This window comes from Saccharomycodes ludwigii, chromosome IV, assembly GCF_020623625.1.
Source record: "Saccharomycodes ludwigii strain NBRC 1722 chromosome IV, whole genome shotgun sequence".
Taxonomy (NCBI): Eukaryota; Fungi; Ascomycota; class Saccharomycetes; order Saccharomycodales; family Saccharomycodaceae; genus Saccharomycodes; species Saccharomycodes ludwigii.
The window spans coordinates 726,368-747,109 of NC_060203.1; the positions used below are offsets into that span (position 1 = coordinate 726,368).

The 20,742-nt window shown below is 31.6% G+C and overlaps 6 protein-coding genes across 6 annotated transcripts; 2 read left to right on the top strand and 4 right to left on the bottom strand.

Moving 5' to 3' along the window:
* Positions 1-178: 178 nt before the first annotated feature.
* NUP85 (Nup85p) lies at positions 179-2,494 on the bottom strand (the record flags this gene model as incomplete). Its single annotated transcript, XM_046077949.1, has 1 exon — positions 179-2,494. The coding sequence occupies one exon, from the start codon at positions 2,492-2,494 to the stop codon at positions 179-181; it is 2,316 nt and encodes a 771-aa protein (XP_045934346.1).
* A 432-nt stretch (positions 2,495-2,926) lies between these two features.
* Positions 2,927-6,538, top strand: URB2 (ribosome biogenesis protein URB2; the record flags this gene model as incomplete). Its single annotated transcript, XM_046077950.1, has 1 exon — positions 2,927-6,538. One exon carries the CDS (start codon positions 2,927-2,929, stop codon positions 6,536-6,538), a length of 3,612 nt encoding a protein of 1,203 aa, XP_045934347.1.
* Positions 6,539-6,643: 105 nt separating this feature from the next.
* GEF1 (Gef1p) lies at positions 6,644-9,070 on the bottom strand (the record flags this gene model as incomplete). Its single annotated transcript, XM_046077951.1, has 1 exon — positions 6,644-9,070. The coding sequence occupies one exon, from the start codon at positions 9,068-9,070 to the stop codon at positions 6,644-6,646; it is 2,427 nt and encodes an 808-aa protein (XP_045934348.1).
* A 972-nt stretch (positions 9,071-10,042) lies between these two features.
* Positions 10,043-12,241, top strand: SCDLUD_003395 (SUR7/PalI family protein; the record flags this gene model as incomplete). Its single annotated transcript, XM_046077952.1, has 1 exon — positions 10,043-12,241. One exon carries the CDS (start codon positions 10,043-10,045, stop codon positions 12,239-12,241), a length of 2,199 nt encoding a protein of 732 aa, XP_045934349.1.
* Positions 12,242-12,866: 625 nt separating this feature from the next.
* On the bottom strand, positions 12,867-13,985 carry TLG2 (t-SNARE syntaxin TLG2; the record flags this gene model as incomplete). Its single annotated transcript, XM_046077953.1, has 1 exon — positions 12,867-13,985. The coding sequence occupies one exon, from the start codon at positions 13,983-13,985 to the stop codon at positions 12,867-12,869; it is 1,119 nt and encodes a 372-aa protein (XP_045934350.1).
* Positions 13,986-15,826: 1,841 nt separating this feature from the next.
* Positions 15,827-19,960, bottom strand: SCDLUD_003397 (uncharacterized protein; the record flags this gene model as incomplete). The annotated part of the gene is made up of 1 exon (XM_046077954.1): positions 15,827-19,960. The coding sequence occupies one exon, from the start codon at positions 19,958-19,960 to the stop codon at positions 15,827-15,829; it is 4,134 nt and encodes a 1,377-aa protein (XP_045934351.1).
* Positions 19,961-20,742: the final 782 nt, after the last annotated feature.

Below are 20,742 nucleotides of genomic sequence, written 5' to 3' on the forward strand. Positions count from 1 at the left end.
TTAAGGGGGCAAGAGACTTTTTTTTTTTTTTTAATCAAAGAAAAAAAAAGAAAACCAAAGAAAAAAAAAACAGAAAAAAAAAACAAAAAAAAAAAGAATTTTATTATATACTATTATTATCATTAAAATATATCATACTATTTGAAAATATATAGATCTCTTACACTAGTTATTATTTTTATACATAAAGTGATGACCTTCTGCAAAAAACTGTATTCAATAATTTTTTCAATTCGATTAGAAATCCGCGTCTGTCGGGAAACTCATTTTGAATTTCAATGAAAAAAGTGTGTCCATCATCTTTTGCGTTGCAGTCTTCTTTAATATCTTGAATAGTTTTTATCAATCGTAACAGTAGAGGAACGTCTACATTTTTCATACCACCACTCCTGTTACTTGTTAAATATGGCCAAATAAACTTGTATAATATCATTACTTTGCAATCTTGATTTAAGTATTTGAACTCCAACAATGTACAAACAGCGCTGACAAGCTTAGAAAATTTTCCAGTATCATTAAAAGCATAACATTTTAATAATACCGCATATGGTGATAAGCTTTGTTTTAAAATCTTAGGTAAAACAACATCAGTGTTGTTATCTTCCTGCTTCTTAATCACCTCATCAACCAGTAGTAAATTACTGCGAATACTAGCATTCCCACAGCCACTCAATTTATCTCTGACTAGTGCCAAACTATACGCCGTTATTTTCTTTTCGACATAACTAACACTTTTAAAATCCTTAGTGGTTTCTATAACTTTACTCAAATATAATAACCCTTCCAGTAAATTTTTCTCCTCGGTTATCATTTTCATAGCCAATCTCTCATAAAGTTTAGAAAGCGTATTAGGCAATTTCCATTTAGCAGCAACGGTTAAACAATATTCAAAATCATCATTGTTAATAATGGGGTAATGCAATAATAACTCACTAATTGTTTCCCTTATATATGGATGATACCCTGAAACATTTAATATACCAAAGGAAATGGAAAACAACCTCTTGTACAATACACAATCGTTGTTATCACCAGCTAATATAATACTTGTTGATGTAGGTGTTACGATTTTCAAGCTCAATTGATATAACATATAGGAAGCTAAACTTGGCTTAAAAACATCACTGGTGCCAACAACATCAACGGGTGTTGGTATCAAACCACGACTTTCAAGTAAACCGGCAATGAATGCTGCTGTTGGCTGATTTAAGGATTCCAATACAGGCAATATGTTCAATAACCTGTTGCACAATACATCAACACAACAATCCTCCCAGATACCAGTGGTGCTCTTATTCTGCAATGAAATCTGTAAATATTCTGGTAATAATTTCATAGTTGGTATATAAAAGAAAAATAACCCACTCAAACATTCATACCATTTATCGCTCAATGTAGCAATCTCATGTTTGGATCCATTTAGCACATACACTAATTTATTAAACCAGTATTGTTGCAATTCCTTGTCACCTGTATCTCTAGAATCAGAACCGGTACTATTCACCATCGTGGTTAGTTCAGCAGTATAGTTTTTCCATTCACGGAAATGTTGTTCATTATCAAATGGATAATTTTCTAATAGTTGGATGATAGCTTCATAATGCTGTTCATTATTAATATATTTACACGCGGTGGTATCTCTCCAAGTGATTAAAAGGTTAATTGCTTGCTTGAACAACCCTCTTAAAACAAATCGAATGACTAGTTTATAAAAAATTTCAACGTTATCAACAGAATTTGCCATAAAATTTTCCACGTCATTTATGTCGGGTTCTCCGTCGCATTTGTTGACCCATTCTTTTAAATTGCTAAAAAAATTGGAGTCCAAATATTCATCTGGACCGTTTTTGATGCAATAAAATTGAAATGTTTTCAAACAATTAACTATATTCAAAAGTTCTTGCAAAGATATAACAACGGCGCTATCATGTTGTTGTTGTTGTTTCTTATTTAGATATATATCTAACTCATTGGACAAATCTTCAAAGCATAAATCAACAAGTTCAAAATGTTCAACAACTTCTTGTTTATTAATTATACCATAGGTAGTTAGCTTACCTGAATCGTGTCTATGTTCCGGAGTTAGATCGTAATATAATTCGAATAATTTGGAAATGTAATCCACATCAACCACGTCTGAAATAATAACATTGTTGGTTGTCATCGTATTACTACCACTGGTATCATTTAAACCTTCTTCTAGTTGTGTATCCCAAAAATATAAAGGTGGACTAGTGTCTTTATTTTTGTTAAAATAACTCACGCCAGATTCACATATTGGATTGAATTTAAATTTTTTGTAAACACCGTTGAAACTCTGGGAAACTAAAGAATTGGTGGCATTAACAGTATTATCTATCATTCCGTCTTCATAATTGTTTTGATTTTTGTTTTCTATATCATTTAAGAAATCTAATGCAGTTGTACTCAGTAGCAGGTTCTTTGTTGATTTCATGGCATCATTCATATTAGTTGTATTTGTACCAGAATTCATTTCGTTATTGTATACCAATGTACTTTTGGCTTTTTTTTTTTGTAGACTTTTTAATTTGCAGTTCAATAATTAAAATAAACTATTTTACAAAAAAAAAAAAAAAAAAAAAAAAAGAAAAACAAAAAGGAAATCTAAAAATGAAGAAACATTTAAAAATATTTGTTTTTTCTTTTTCTTTTTTCTTTTTTCTTTTTTTTTCCATTAGGCCAATGTCTCGGATGTTACAGAAGTTCGGACAATATATATTTTCATCGTTTCTTTTTTTCTTTTTCTTTTCGCTTTTTTTTTTTCTTTTCCTTTTCATTCCAAACAAAAATGTTCTTTTTTAGACAATAAGAATTTTTTTTTTTTTGACTCAATGACATCTATAATAAAAAAAAAAAAAAAAAAAGAAATTAATAAAAATATAAAGGGCCCAAGTTTCAATCCATTATGAATGAAGATCTTCCTAAAACTAGTCAGGGGATTAGTAGACTATTGAGATCCAAAACCATTGAGATTGATGAGCTTGTGTCAATTATTAACAGTAATGTTTTCCAAAATGAAATATATTTCCCTAATAAATATTTATTTGTTTTAGAATTAATTATTGATAGGTGGAACGATGACAAAAATAGTGCCTTTAAAAAAACCCCAATGATCTGGGAATCCTTTAATAAATTCTGGCTTTATGCTTTTTACAGTAAAGGTAATATTAATACCAACAATAAAATGGTAAAGCTATTTAACAAGTTGAAAATCTTTAACATTTTCACAAATTTTTTCAGTCTTATCGAAAATAATAAAGATGATCATGATTACAATGATAATGATAATACACCATTATTAGCAGCTGTGGATGATTTTTTATCAACAATGTTAAAATCATCAATCACATTTGATATGACACCAGATCAATGTTTCAAGTTGTTAACGCAAGCCATTGTCAGTCTCAACACACCAAACAATACAAACTTGTCAATATTACCAAAGTTATTAAAATTAATGGATTTTAACTCAAAAGCTGAACAAAATAGATTTGCCATTTATTTATCCAAAAACTTTTATGTTTTTAACGAATATCTACTTTATATCGAGCGGCACACAAAGGGTGATAATATCACTGATAATTTGATTTACAATATGCTTTGTGATTTTGTCTTTAATAGTGAATTTAGTCACAAATTAATCGAAAATTTACTGAACGATAATAATAAAATAAATGGAATTGCCATTACCCAAAATACCACCTCAATTTTTTTCCGTTTAATCATTGAGCAACAACCTAAGTTTACCCAACCCGTTTTTTCTAAAATCACCTCAGTTTACCCTAATGTAGCTACTAAGTTTTTAAAAACCTTGATTGGTTTTACTCGTAAGAAATTATTATCACAAGATTTGTTAAACAATTTATTTCAGCAAAATATCAATAGGATCACTGAGTGTTGGGATTTAATTGATTTGCTGTTGCAGTTGGATATTGAAGTCGGAATTTCTAACACAATGAAAATTTTTGAAGTTTTAGAAAAAAATGGGAGTGGTGTCAATGAATCAAATGGTATCACAATTTGGAAACGTTTAATACAATGCCATGTCAATGCTAGAGAATTTAATCTTTTTATTTTAGATAAATGGATTGTATATTTAGAAAAAGAAAGGAACTTCGAATCTATATTTTTCACTTCAACACACTACACAAGTATAATTGAGTCGGAAGTAAAAACTTTATCAGCAAGCCAACTGTCAGATATACTAGAAAAGGTGAGCAATGCTGCATCTTTTGACGTCAGATATAGTAACAAGTTATTGACTTTTATTATCAGGGGGTTAAACAATCCCATTAGTGGTGATATTATTATGAAAACACCTCAATTATCCTCGAAGTTACATATGTTGATTGGTAGTCAATATACCGGCAGTAATAATGATATCGAACTCACTTATTATTTGTTAGAAGTGTATTATAGTAATTTTGATGCTGTCAATGATTTAAATTTTTTAAACAAATTGTTTGATAAAATTATTAGCAGCGGTAAGCACAACGAAATATATTTTTATACCTTGTTTAAATTACAAGAATTGTTCGAAATTGAAAATTTCAATAAATTAGTAATTGTCCCATTCACAAGTTATATCAAACATAGAAAAAACACCTTTCAAAGTTTTGAACAACTTTTCACACGTTGGAGTTCTTTAATTAACTCTATGTTTAATAAATCACAATTGAACGATTTAATTGCTATTCTTGTTAATGACTACCCCGATATTTTGTTAAATATTGCTTCAAACGCACAGATAAAAGATGATTTTTTTGAAGAAAATGAAATTATATATAATATCATTACTCAATCGACACAAAAAATTGTAACTGACAACAACATCAACAACATCACCAAATATATCGAGTTTATTAGCATGGTTCCATTGGAGTGTATCTATAAAAACACACGTGTGGAATTGATCAATTTTATGACTAGCAAATTTGTACAAAGCAATAATAATGATAATACTTTGTTGAAGAATACCATTTGTTATTTATTGCATAAAAATCCCACTTTTAAAACACATATTGAATCCGATTTTGGAAAATTGTTGGAAACGATTTCCATAAATAGTGACTCTAATTTTGGTATTGATTGTAGTATTTTTAGTATTGGGTGGAATAATTATTTAATTCAACATAAAGAACATATGTCCTTCATAAATAAAGCGTTAATTTATCTCATCGATGGTATCGACACAAACGATTTGTGTTTATACGGATCATTAGTTGTTTTACAAAAATCAAAGGAACTTGAAATCAAAAATAAGGAATATTGTGATAATATTAAGCTATTGAGAAATGAATTTTTGAGAAAAACCATTGCTTTAGTGAAAAAAGTTGAACAAAACCGTGTTTCCTGGTGCATAAACTCCATTTACGCTGTTATTAAGAACACCACTAGCAACTACGATTACAAATCATTATTATTAGAATTTTTTGATAAAGAAAGTGAGAATGGTTTTACCTCTACTATCAATGATTTGATTGCTGCTTACCAGCCCAGTGTCATTATTGATATATTTAAATTATATTCTTTAATTTGTCCCGCAGAAAATTATACTATTTTTTTTGCCCACTTCCTTGCTTTAACTAACTCGTCAGGTGTTGATATGCCAGAGGATTCTTTTGTCGAGCCACTGACTGATTTTATTGTTTCTAAACTTACTTCCAAGCCTGATATTTTTATTAAAGCATTTAAGGAAACTGCTATTGATAATTTGTATCCAAATAATGAATATTTAGGTAGCATATTACAAATTTACCAAATTTTTCTAGCACATTTAGTCAAAAATGCTGAAATAGTTGGAATATTTAAAAAGTCAATAAGCAATCTAATTTTAATTACACATAATGATGCTAGTTATTCTAATACCAGAAAAATTATAATGATCATATCTAATTTAAAAAAATTACTGAACTTATCCCCATGGCTATTTGATCAATACTGTATTGAAAAATTGTTTCCATTGTGCGTGAAAATTTTAACAGTTACCTATGATAATGCTTTAATACATACCTCTATTGAAGCTACCACATTACTTTTCTCGTCGGTTTTAAATTTCCATAGATATAAATTGAGCAATCGTCATAATCTCGTTAATCAGATTATGTGTTTTTATTTAGAAATCTTGAGCGGGAAAAATAATCTATGGGTTAACAAAACGGATGCGATGTGCGTTTCCAGATTAATTATGAATTATTGTGAACCAAATATATCCTTTAATTCTAATAATAATAATAATAATAATAATAATGGATTAAATTCTAAATTTACAATAATTAAAAACAATTTGAGACGTAATTTATATCCCATTTTATTAACTTATATTTACCTTTGCGTTAATAAACCATGGAAAGATGTTGTTAGGCAAGAATTGATTAAAGCTGTATACACAGTGTTTGATGTTTTATCTCATGATGAATTGACCATGATTAACGCTAATTTAGATTATTCTGGTAAAGCTTATTTTAAAAATCTTTATGAAGATTATAAAGTTTCAGGGAAATGGAAGGATGATTAAAAACGTCATTATATATATCTAAGTTAAATTATTTAAGGAAAAAAAAAAATTGAACAAATGAAAGTAGAGTGTAATATATAATTATACATTTAAAAAACTGTTATTTTATTTTGATGTAAATTTTGAAATAAAACTCCATAAACATTCATCCCATTTATGGTTAAATTGATACAATGGTCCATGTTTTTCTCTATATCTCCCTCTTTCAAATCTCAATAAATCTTTTTTTGAAATTAAACCTTGGAAATCACCCATTTCGTCCTCTATGATGACATTTTTGGGTCCAACTTTTTGAAAAATACTATGAATTAAATCCAGTGGTGAATTGTTTTTAGCAATCACCGGTAATTTATTCATCAATAATTCTTGGTTGGATGACTCTAAAACATCATGTTCATCAACTTCGTTATTGGTAAATGAATCGTAGTTCATTGTGGTAGTTTTAAAATTGATAATTTCAGCATCATTAGTATTATCCTCACCACGTTTAATAAAAATAAAAGTTTCCAATCTTTCCTTGGTAACTAAACCAATACATTTATTGTTGTTATCAACCACAGGAAATTCTTTTATTTTATCGTGAGAATGTTCCTGTACGATTGCACATATTTGCCCAAAAGCAACAGTTTCTGGGAAATAAATTAGATTTTTCTCAGGATTCAAAATATCCATGCATTTATAGTCGATAATGCTATTATCGATATCTTCTTCAAGTAATGGGAATCCGTTAAAAACAATCATTTGTTCAGCAATTCCCATATGCGTGCCATAAGAAACAAAAATCATCCTGGTAACAGCAACTACAATCATGGTTGGGATAATATAGAAAAATGCACCAGTCAATTCAAACATAATAACAACTACCGCTAACGTTAAGTGGGTGATTCCGCTTAAAGATGCAGCAGCTCCCAAGAAAGCATAAGTGCCTGGAGTAATCACACCCGGCCCGGTGATGAACTTTTCTACGAGTAAACTCACAAACCTGCCAAAAGTAGCACCAACCGCCATTGAGGGAACGAATATACCGCAAGGAACCTTACAGCCATAAGAAACAACGATCAACAATGCCCGAACAACGGTGGCAAACAGTAAACTTAATACCAGCTGAATGAATTTGCCATTGCTTGAAGATCCAACGTTACAAAGTTCATGGTTCCAACTCGGATCTTCGGTGGCACATTCATGGAATAAAATTTCCATTCCTTCAGCCATATCTAATTTTAAAAATTCGTTAAAGTAGGAAATCAATGCAGTTATGCTAGTCAATATTATAACTTCTTGGATAGCATAGTTCTTGTGGTTAAGCAAGGGGAATTTCCCCGATAAATACTTATTTCTAAAGGAAACAAAATGAACATTTAATTTTGTGACAACGTTGCCATATATTCCACCAAATACGCCCAATAAAATGAAAATGGGTACCTCGCCAAGATGCCAATCTCTGTCATAGGTAATTTCAAACTGTACAATCTTACCATTTTGGAAAGGGTTGATGATTTTTAAAGTGGTGGTACTAATTAAAGCTACATAATAGGATTTCCACAATGTCGAAATATTATAATCTGTATTGGTGGCAATGTCTTCCAAGGCAAAGATTACTCCACCAATTGGAGAACCAAATGCTACAGCAACACCACCAGCACTACCGGCAATCATATATTCTGTTAGTTCAGGGAAATTTAGCATGGAAAACTTTTCATTCACAAGGAAAAAGTTAGCAATGATAAACCCACAACAGGTTGCATAGTGGACAGAGGGACCTTCCTTTCCTATACTTAGACCGGATGCAATTGCCAAGGGCAAAGCAACGCTCTTTATGATCAAAGTAGTTAGATTGAAAAAATCAATATTATATAAAAATCCAGAAACACTGACTTTGATTTCAGAAATACCTGATCCGGCAGCCAATGGAGCCAGATACTTGACTAAAATAGCACTTAAAGTACCAAAAAGAATGCTTAATGTAACGAAAATAGGGAATTCTATTGGAAATTTGGAATAGTTTGTCCATGCACCATTTTCTATACATTTTGTGGTACTTTCAAACTCACTACAACAAAAGGACTGGTTTAATAACCAATTAGTGGTGCATCGTCCTGTCTTCCAGTTCACCAAACTCTCTGTGAAAATTTGTAAAAAACCTGCAATACAACCAATAGTTAGTGCAATGAAAGTTAAAGTAAGGAAAGTACTAGCCTTTTGATAAAAAATATATTTGAAAAATCTAACAACAAAATTTCTCCTAAAGGTGAAATTTGTGGAAGTAGCAGTGGTAGCTTGATGGTTACTTATGGTGTTGAAGCCATTATTTAAATACTGAGATTTCTTTAATTTGTTTCTTCTTTCATCTATCCAATCAATTGTAATAAAGTTATCGAATCCTGAAGTTTCTGGTATTGTTATATCAGTAGGGACAGCATGTTGACTGTTATTTGTCGTTGATTCAGATGGTATATCTTCATTAAAAAAATGATCACTGTTGTCAATATTTTCTTGAATAATATCATCGTTTTGATGATGAGTGATATTCATTATAAATGAGTAGTCAATGCCTCGAATATATATATATATATATATTTTAGTTCTGGATGTAAAGATACATACGTGTATATGCAATTGATATGATAATTACAAACTTGGAATAGAAAAGCATGATAAAAGTGGGGAAATGCGGTAAATATTTAAATATATATTATATATCGATAATTTTTTCTTTTTTTTTTTTTTTTTTTTTGAACAAAGTTTTCTCGGATAGTTTTTGAGATGGGGGTGTATTCCGATAGTGTATGATAGGCCTATTCGGCTTTTTGATTTATTTTATTTGATAACCGAAACGCGAAAAGTCAAAAAAAAAAAAGAAATAAAAATGGCTGTACTTTGCCATTCTGGCTGCGTGCTCCCCCTCTTTCAGAAAGATGGTAAGAATGTAACGTGGATAGAAAACACAGCCTTTCCTGACTTTAATTTTAAATCTGAATCTAAAAATAAACAATTATTAGTTTTACTTTGCTTTAACTTTTGAAATGAATTTGATTCAAAGATAAACAGCAGATTCCACCAAGCCACTTTCTTCTATCTTTTCCACTGATTAAGGCCATTGTTTTATATATATATATTTGTTTTTTTGCTGAACTTTTATTTCTTTTAATTATCTCAAACACTTTTCTATTGTTTTAATAAAGGCGTATTTTTATTACATTCGAATTCATTTGAAACACAAAAATAGATCATAACCTTCTATTTATATCCTTCTTTTTCTTATGACTCCCATATAATTTATTGCTAACAGATTAAAAATCATATTCAAATTTAAGGAAAAGAAATTAAGAAAAGAAATTAAAAAAAAAAAAAAATATACGGTCTAATATATAAAAACTTAAAACTACTATTTATCATTTATCCTCCTTTTTTTCCCTAAGGAATAAAAAATTGTAACGAAAAATAACTAGAAAAAGAGGTTAAATCAAAAGACCTCAAAAATAAATAGCTCTACAACATATATCAATGTCAAATAATAAAAAACTAATATCATTCTCAACTATACTTATAGGCTTCCAGTTTGCATCCTTAGCTGCACTAATCATAGCATGTGTCACTGCTCCTGTGTTCAAACAAATTGGTTTAAGTTCATATAACGGTATCCATTATGGTGTTTTTGGTTATTGTGATGATACTTCTACATGTACTAAAGCTTCTGCTAATTACCATCCGTCTGAAGTAACCTCCAGTAGTTCAAATTGGAAGCTAGATGATTATGCAAGAAGTACTTTGGGAGAATTATTAATTGTGGTTCCAATTAGCGCAGGTGTTCTTTTTATCGCCATGGTTTCTAACATTATATCTACTGTGTTCTCCTTCAAAGCTAACGGAACTTCAAGTCTAATCATTTTTATTATTAATTTGATTTTATCATTTTTGGGTTTTGCGGGTTCAGCCTTCAGCTGCATTGTTTGCTTCCTTTTATTTTATCCCAATGTTACTTGGTGTTCGTGGATTTTAATTCCTTCTGCAGTTTTAGCGTTATTGAGTTTACCTTTAACCTTTTTCATTTACTACAATAATAATGAAGACCAAGAGGAGGAAACTGCCAGCACAAAAGATGGAGATGATTATAGTAGTGCTAATCCTGTTGTTAATAATACCCACGCATTTTCCACCCTTAATAATAACAAAAGCGGTAATTTACTTAAACAAGCAACTAATTTTGTCGAAGAAACCAAGACCGTCACAGATGACGATGATGATAGTAGAGATGCTGGTACTGGATATGCTAGCCAATATTACAACAGGGCTGGTAAAAGTCACAGTACATTAGATATAGGATTAAGTTCTAGTGCCACTAGTAACTATAGATCCTATGAGAATCCATATCTACGGACTCCTCAAAATAGTAATAACAATAATCTAGCTCAAACTAATACTTTGGGCACTGAAAGTGAAGCAAGCAGTGGCTCCTACACGACAGAAAAAAAATTTATGAAGGATGTACACGCTACAGAAAAGGAAGACGAATATGATGATATTCATTCTCTAAATAATAACAATAAGCAAGAATATTTATCGATGATTAACCGTAATGGTTCTATAAGAACTAATAATGATCGTGTTAACAATGATAGATATGCCAAAGCTTCTCTTTCTTCACCGACAGAGGCTTATGAAGCATCAGAATCGTCATCCAAATACAGTACCATTCCATGCAACAGTAACAAGGCATATGATCCTAGAAATAATTATTTGGATCCATTAAGTAAAATACCTAGCAAACCAGAAACATTTTCCACCCAAATATTGAGACCAAATTCTATATTAGAACGTAATACTGCCGGTGTTGGTAATTATACTGGCAAAAGAAGTACTGGTGATCCAATTCCTAGTTTGCCGTTCGATATCAAGCCAGCTAATACTGCTTCCGCTGCTTTGGACAATAGTAAATTTGGCCACGATGGTTCTTATGGTATTAACTCTGCTAATTCATCTGCTAACAATCATGGTGGTCAAGTTCCATTAGGTTTAACTGCTGACCATAATAACAATAGTGTTATTGGTGGTGATAGCAGTAATAATAACTCTACAAACGATGGTCTAAGCGATCCGGGCTCATATTTCACTTCTGTATCTCAAAGAGGTGTGAATCCAGAATATTATCGCAGAAAAGTACAACATGGATTAACTGCCAATAATAATTATCAACAGAGTCAACCACCACAGCCTTATCCTTCTTCAGCAATAAACAACGGAAACCCATACGTTAATAGTTCATTTGGCTACACTGCTCCCCCTTCATCCCAACAGGGTTATTTTATGCCTCCAGGGCAACAGCAGCAGGGTCTACAGCAAATTGGTAGCGCACCCTTGCCACAACAACATATGATGATGGGATACCAACAAAGTGCGCCACCTTTCCAAGGTTATTATTATATGCCTCAGCAACAAAAGCAACAAGTTGATACTTCACAATTCTTGATTGCACATAATCCAGATTTCGCTATTGGTGGTATTAAGCCTAATAGAATGGGTATTAACACTACAGCTGCAGTTAGCGGGAAAAGATTTCAACAATCACATTATACACCTGGGTATAAGAGAAAATATGGCAATAAAAATGAACATACAACAAACATGATATTGAACGGTGGTGGTAAAGTTTCTGCAAATAAGGCTGGAGCCAATGGTAATTATCCAATAGTAGGGTTTAGGTGAAATAAAATGAGGATCACTTAAAATGTTAATCAGATTTTTGTGGAAATTCGGTAGAATAGTAGTGTACTAGAGGTCTATATATTTCTGCTTCCTTTTTCTTTTTTTTTTTTTTTTTTTGTTCTGGAGTTACTATATTTGGATGGTATTACTACTTGAATCACATAAAATGGGTAGTTTGTTTTACTTAGGTTTATTAAATAGGCAACTTTTTTCTTAAGAACTTTTTCATCGGGTTAGAATACTGTTTTATTGTTGGATTATCAACCACTAACTGTTACTATTGTATCTAGCGGCATTTTTCATGTATATCCAAATGGATATTTTTTTTTTTTTTTTTTTTTTTTTTTTTTTGTTTCTTTTTGCACTGAAACGATATTTAGTAGATAACAGGTATCATATTAACGCTTTATACAAATTTAGACCCAGAGGACGTATCCATGATTGAATATTACATCCATTAACGTTGTTTTAAAATAAAACAAAAAATATTAAAATATTGGTGACATTATGTACATTTATATTACCGTTTATTATAGGACTTTTTTCTTTAATTTTTTTTAAAAAAAAAAAAAATACATATTATATATATATAATATCTGTTACTTGTTTTCAGTATATATTTATTCTAGTACAACTCTTGTGGTGATAACTGTTCTTGTTCCTGTGTTTGTTCTTGCACTTGCTGTGGCTGTTCCACTATAAACTCCTTGTGTTTTTCTACAACAGTTTTTGATGATGAACCAGGTCTTAACATGATAAAGAAAAATAAACACAACACAAGTAAAATTAAAAGAAAAACAACTTTACATTTACCCTCTTTTTTTTGGTACACTGTAGCGGTATTTAATTCTTTTTGTGCATGTACTAAGTTAGAGGCCGTCATTTCCAAATTGTAATCGATTCTATCAATAACCGTTCCCTGGTCTATAATTAGCTGTTGCAATTCTTTAAATATACTACTTACTTCTAAAACCCCCTTAGCCAATTGTGTAATTTCTTCATCACGTTGTTGTAAATATTTGGTAGAAAAATTTGAAGTATGGTGCAATAATTGTCCTCGTTGTTGCTGCTCTTCTTGCTCAAGTAATAGTAAATCATCATCATTATCGTCAATGTCTAAAAGTGTATTGCTTTCTTCATTGTGGCTAGAACTCTTATCGCTGGCTGTAGGTAATGGTTTAAAATCATCATTATTTAAAAATTTTAAATAATTATTTTGCAATAATCTAAATTTTGTGCTTTTTATTTGAATTTTTCTAGCATATGCTTTCCCTAAATTAACTAAAATTATTGTAATACCATTATTATTATTATTATTATTATGAACACTCCCGGATTCGTTTTCTTGAGATAATAATTGCACACTCTGAGAACAAATTTGTAAATACTTTATAATCTGGAAGTTTAACTCCTCAATTTGATCAATATCAGAAGTTCTATCTTGAAACCCTGGTAGCATAACTTTCTTATAAAGTCTTAATAGCCTATTGTCGATCAAATCATCAATGGTATTTAGTTTTTCGTCAATTGGCTTTAGAATATTCTCAGTAATCATCGTAAGTTGTTCATTACTTGGCGAAGATAAAGTTGAGCTGTCTTGTTTTAACGAGTCAACTACATCTAGCATGGGAATACCTTCTTCTTTTGCTGTTGTATTAGTACTATCAGGTAAATTAGTGGGAATATTAAACCTAGGAAATGTTCTTCTATATGATAAGTATAAGTTAGTTCTGTCTCTAAACATTTGTTACTGCTCTTCTTTTTCCTTTTTTTTCTCCAGTAGTAAAAGTTGTTATCGTTGAATGAGTATAAAACAAAAACAGTTAAACATTGTAAGTTGCGTAGAGAATGAGATTACTGATTAAAACAACAGCCCGCTTTTTTAAATTAAATTTCTAAAATACAAAAAAAAAAAAAATGATTGTACAATATAAACACTGTTAAATTATAACTATATAACATATTAATTATAACTTAGTATAAAAACGTAACAGAAAATAAAAAACTAAGTTAAATTTTACAAAACAAAAGATATTAGTCAATTGAAAACATGATTATATTTGTATTTCAAACCAACACTACTAAGAGAATTCCCGCCTCAATTATTAATTGATAATGTGATTCCATTTTATTTCACTTTATAAAGTATACTACTTGCAATATCAAATATTCCTTTAAAAAAACAGACTATCAAATCCCTTCTTAAGAAATCATCTTAAATTTATGCATTTAGTTAATAATAAAGAATGCCTAGCATCTTATCAGGCTAGGAAAGGAAATGTGAAATGTGATAAACTCACTCGTTGTCATTTTTCTTTTTTAAAGATATGGTATTATTGAGCAAATTCACGTTGGAAGAAATCGCTAATAGTTGTAACGATTTATCCATTTTGCACTCATTTAGCTGATGATGTGACAGATATCAAAACCAAGTATAACGGATGTTTCTTTTTTACATTGTATTTCTTTATTTACAAGATCATTTTTTGGTTTAACTTTAAAGAGAGAGAAAAGAAGGCCAGAAAACAAAGATTATCAAGATAATATTGGAGGTGATGAAAGGGAAGAATATGAGAGCGTTGATCATGAAATATTAGCAAATGGTGAAGTGGAATGTACTTTTGATGATGAAGAATGTGATAAAGATGGTATTTTAGATGTTTTAAACAAAGTAAATATGCACCACACTTATTTTAAAAGATCATCTAAACATACTCGCATGTTTCGAAATATTGTTCTACAAAAATTAAAGAGGGAGGTATTACCTAAAGAGTGGATATCCATGTTTGATGGAATTCATTACATGATGCCTTAAGTGGAGCCCTTGGATTAGAGCAGATTTTAATACTCTCAGAATGTAAAGCGATCGGTATTAAGGCTGATGCTTTTACAGAAAAAGATTTTCAGATTATGAAGTAATTACTTAAAATAACCAGTATATTGCAAAACTTAGTTTTATTTTATTCTCAAAATGAACCTCATTATCCTCTGGTTGTGGTTTCGCTCATGAATTTGCTAAATTTTTTACATAGTAGTTGGGAGAAAGATTTCAAATTACACACTTGCCAAGAGTTATAAATTTATTGATTTAAAATTTGGTAATTTCGGCAATGAACCAGAAATAATTATAAAATTACTAAGCAAATGTTTTAAGATCGACGAAAGAGATAAAAATAAATTTAGACTTACAAAAACATGCCTCTATTTTTAATGGTACTACTGATAGTTATATTTCTGATATATATGGTGTGCAGAAGTAATACTTGCTAAGGTAAAAAATCAGAATTTCCTTCTAAAGACTTTTTTTTTAAAAGGTTTTTTCTTCATCTTATGAGTTTCTTATTTATTTTTAATAACTAAATATCAACTTAATTTATAAATCGTTAACTATTCTGACTTATATAAGTTTATCAACTACAATAATAATAATAATAATAATAAATTTTAATTGTTAAAAAAGACGAACTATAAAAAAAAAAAGGAAAAGAAAGAAAAAAGGCTCTTAATAAAACAAAAAATAATAATAACGAAAATATCCAAATAAAATGAAATCGAAGAAAACGTGCATGTTTTTAAACGCAAAAACTAAAATAAATTGAAAAATAAAACAAATAAAGTAAAGAACATCTTGAAAGTAGATATTCTGTTTGAAACAGCACCAGCTTGATAAATAGAAATTAATCCACTAGATGCTGGTTGAGATTGAATACTTTGAACCTCAATAGCAGCTGTGCTAGAAATAGTTTCTGATTGAATAGTGGTGGTAATAACTTTGCCACCAGATGTAGTCTTGGTAACAACATTGTTGGAATTACCAGAGTTGCCACTGCCACTCTTGGTAACAGTGGTGTAAACAGAACCAGAAGAAATAGTGTCAACATATTCACTAGCATTGCCTGGAGAACCTGATCCGTTTTCATTATTATTGTTTGGAACAATAGTAGATGTAATAACAGATGTGATAGTACTACCGGAAGTAGTGAATACACTAGTCTTGGTAACAGTAACTGGTGTATTAGCAGTCTCAGAATTACCAGATCCACCGTTGTTGTTGTTATTTGGAACAATAGTGGATGTGATAGTAGCAGTAATGATACTACCAGATGTGGTAAACACACTAGTCTTAGTAACAGTAACTGGTGTATTAGAAGTTTCGGAATTACCAGATCCACCGTTGTTGTTGTTGTTTGGAACAATAGTGGATGTAATAACAGATGTGATAGTACTACCGGAAGTAGTGAATACACTAGTCTTAGTAACAATAACTGGTGTATTACCAGTTTCAGAACTACTAGATCCACCGTTGTTGTTGTTGTTATTTGGAACAATAGTGGATGTGATAGTAGCAGTAATGGTACTACCAGATGTAGTGAATACACTAGTCTTAGTAACAGTAACTGGTGTATTGGAAGTCTCAGAACTAACAGAATAAACTTCGGAATCGGAATTGTTAGAACCACCATTATTGTTGTTGTTATTGTTTGGAACAGTGGTGGTAGTAGCATCGCATGTGACAATAGTCGAGGTTATAGTTCTGCCAGATGTAACAATCACAGTAGTTCTTGTAACACTAGAAGGCAATCCAGGTGTCTCAGTAGTTGGATTAACTGGAGAAACAGTTTCAGAAGTGGAGGTAGTACCTGGAGCTGAATTAGTAAAGGTTTCTGATGTGGATCTACCTTCACTTGGGTTTGTAGATGTCTGAGTGTTAATAGTACCTGGAAGAGTAGTAAATGGTAAATATTTAGAACTAGTAGTGTTGAAATAACCAAATCCTGGTGTTTCAACGTAAATGATAGTGGAAGTGGTAGACAATCCATTAGAGCCAGTAACAGTAAAAATGTCAGTGGAATACGTCGAAGTGTAAGCACCACCCCAAGATGTGAATGTAGTACTAATGTCATGGTTGGTTGGTGTTTCAACAGTGTAAATGGTAGATGTAGTTGGTTTACCATCAGTACCAGTAGTAGTGAAAATTGAAGTACCAATAGTAGAAATGTATGTACCAGTCCATGGTGTGTAGGTAGTAGTAACACCTTGATTTTCTGGAGTTTCAACAGTGTAGATGGTGGAAGTGGTTGGTTTGCCATCCGTACCAGTAGTGGTGAATACACTAGTACCAATAGTAGATGTATATGTACCGGTCCATGGTGTGTAGGTGGTACTATCTGGAACCATTGGTGTTTCAACTATGTAGATTGTAGAAGTAGTTGGTTTGCCATCCGTACCGGTAGTGGTGAATACACTAGTACCAATAGTAGATGTATATGTACCGGTCCATGGTGTGTAGGTGGTACTATCTGGAACCACTGGGGTCTCAACTGTGTAAATGGTAGAAGTGGTTGGTTTACCATCTGTACCGGTAGTAGTGAGTACACTAGTACCAATAGTAGATGTATATGTACCAGTCCATGGTGTGTAGGTGGTACTATCTGGAACCATTGGTGTTTCAACTGTGTAAATGGTAGAAGTGGTTGGTTTGCCATCCGTACCGGTAGTGGTGAGTACACTAGTACCAATAGTAGATGTATATGTACCAGTCCATGGTGTGTAGGTGGTACTATCTGGAACCATTGGTGTTTCAACTGTGTAAATGGTAGAAGTGGTTGGTTTACCATCTGTACCGGTAGTAGTGAGTACACTAGTACCAATAGTAGATGTATATGTACCAGTCCATGGTGTGTAGGTGGTACTATCTGGAACCATTGGTGTTTCAACTGTGTAAATGGTAGAAGTGGTTGGTTTGCCATCCGTACCGGTAGTGGTGAATACACTAGTACCAATAGTAGATGTATATGTACCGGTCCATGGCGTATATGTAGTACTAACATCGTTGCTAGTTGGTGTCTCAACTGTGTAGATCGTAGATGTGGTTGGAATACCGTCTGATCCAATACTAGTAGTTACACTAGTACCAATGGTAGAAGTAAATGCACCAGTCCATGGCGTATATGTAGTACTAACATCGTTGCTAGTTGGTGTCTCAACTGTGTAGATCGTAGATGTGGTTGGAATACCGTCTGATCCAATACTAGTAGTTACACTAGTACCAATAGTAGAAGTAAATGCACCAGTCCATGGCGTATATGTAGTACTAACATCGTTGCTAGTTGGTGTCTCAACTGTGTAGATCGTAGATGTGGTTGGAATACCGTCTGATCCAATACTAGTAGTTACACTAGTACCAATAGTAGAAGTAAATGCACCAGTCCATGGTGTGTATGTAGTGCTAGCAGCATCAACTTCTGGAGTTTCAACTGTGTAGATAGTAGATGTGGTTGGAATACCGTCTGATCCAATACTAGTGGTAACACTAGTACCAATAGTAGAAGTAAATGCACCAGTCCATGGCGTATATGTAGTACTAACATCGTTGCTAGTTGGTGTCTCAACTGTGTAGATCGTAGATGTGGTTGGAATACCGTCTGATCCAATACTAGTGGTAACACTAGTACCAATAGTAGAAGTAAATGCACCAGTCCATGGCGTATATGTAGTACTAACATCGTTGCTAGTTGGTGTCTCAACTGTGTAGATAGTAGATGTGGTTGGAATACCGTCTGATCCAATACTAGTGGTAACACTAGTACCAATAGTAGAAGTAAATGCACCGGTCCATGGCGTATAAGTAGTAGACTCATCATTTGGGGTTTCTACATATATAACGGTCGAAGTAATTGAAACACCATCTGATCTAGTGGTAGTAAATAAGCTGGTGGCATATGTAGAGGTAAAAGAACCAGTCCACTTTTTGGTTGTGGTAGAGACAACCTGAGGTGTTTCTACTATAACATTGATTATTTCTTTTGTTGTTGATGATATAGTAATTGGTTGAACAGTAGTTTTTGTAGTCGTATAAGATTGTCCCCAAGGAACTGTTGTGGTTACAGTAGTTGCGTTACAAACTTCCTCGGCATCTGGGAGAGTATAAACAGTATTGTTCCAATAATTGGTATAATTTCCATTTGGATCAGTGTATCCAAAGGTTAACCCACCAGCCCACTGTCTATTAGTATGAAATAGCCTAATCGGATAATATACACCTGCAACGAGGTCTATCACCAAGTTATTAACGCCTGTAGGACCAGATGAAGACCAGATAGAGTTTATTTGATATGATTTTAGATATTCTGATGAGTCACTTGCCATACAACAATCGTAGGCAGTTCCACCACCAATAGAGACAATTGCTAAATCATCAACATAACCTATTGTGAATTTATAGCTGCCAGATATTGTTGGAAGAAAATAGCCAGTAGCAACAAATGTCCAATTAGTTAAATAAACAGGTTGATCATAATTGTATCCAGATGGTAATTGTCCCTTTACAGCTTGAAGAGATTGAGAGCTTGGTAGATTAAATGTATAATCAAAAGAAATTGCACCATTAGTTTCTCCAAATTGACCCTGTTCTAAGTAACCACCATTGTAATATGCTGGAGTTGCATAAGTTGTCAAATCTGGAGATCCACGATTAGTAGCATCATTATATGATAACCAATGATAGTTGTAAAACTTGACATTGAAACCAACCGTTTTTTTTGATATAGCATCTAAACTTGGTAAACACCCACCAATTGTACCAAGATTCTCAGTGCCTTCTGCCGAAACATTGCCTATGAACGAGAAATTAAGGATAATCTGAAGTGTTAAATGGTAGGTAGTAAAATACCTTAAAAATCTACAAAAATAACCATTCATGAGTTTTTTTTTCCCCATGATTGTTTTATTTTTCTTTGCTTTTGTTTTTTTTCCTTTTTTTCTTGTTTGAACAATTCATTAAATTTTGAACATTTTATATCTTATATATATATGATTAATTTTTTTTTTACCATTTATCTCAACATTTTTTTTTTTTTTTCAATTGGAAGTGCAACAAAGATATTTGGTTATAAAATAAGGTTAAAATAGAGTATATTGAGTTCAATAGCATATGTATAGGAGTATTGCATTTGAATTTAAGATATCAGGAACAAAAACAATGGGATATTATAAGAATAAAAAAAATTGTGGAATGACGGTAAACATTAACCCAAAACGCATAGTAAAAAAAAAGGTATTACTTTATGATAGCAACATATTATGTTGGTCAAGGTTGATACCTTTAGTGTTAATATTGTTATTGGTGGGTAGTTTATATGAGATACAATTGATAAATGTTAAAAATGGTGCCAGAAAAAGTAAGTGAAAAACTCCAATGGGGAATATTTGCATAAAATATCACCAAAATATTAACTTGTTTTATAATTTTTAATTTTATTTACGAACTTTTCACAAATCTCAATATATAATAAAATGATAACTGTTTATAGTTTATCTCTTACATGATGCAAATAGGGATTTTCTTTTTTTTTTTTTTTCCTTGTAGTAAATGTTGTCAAAATATGCGTGTAGAATAGATATAAAATAACCTTTACCAAGAAAAAGTTAATGTTTGGTTATATTTTGTGTTTTCCTTTTGAAAACTTTCGGCTTCTTTGCAGCACTTTTCTTTCTTTGAA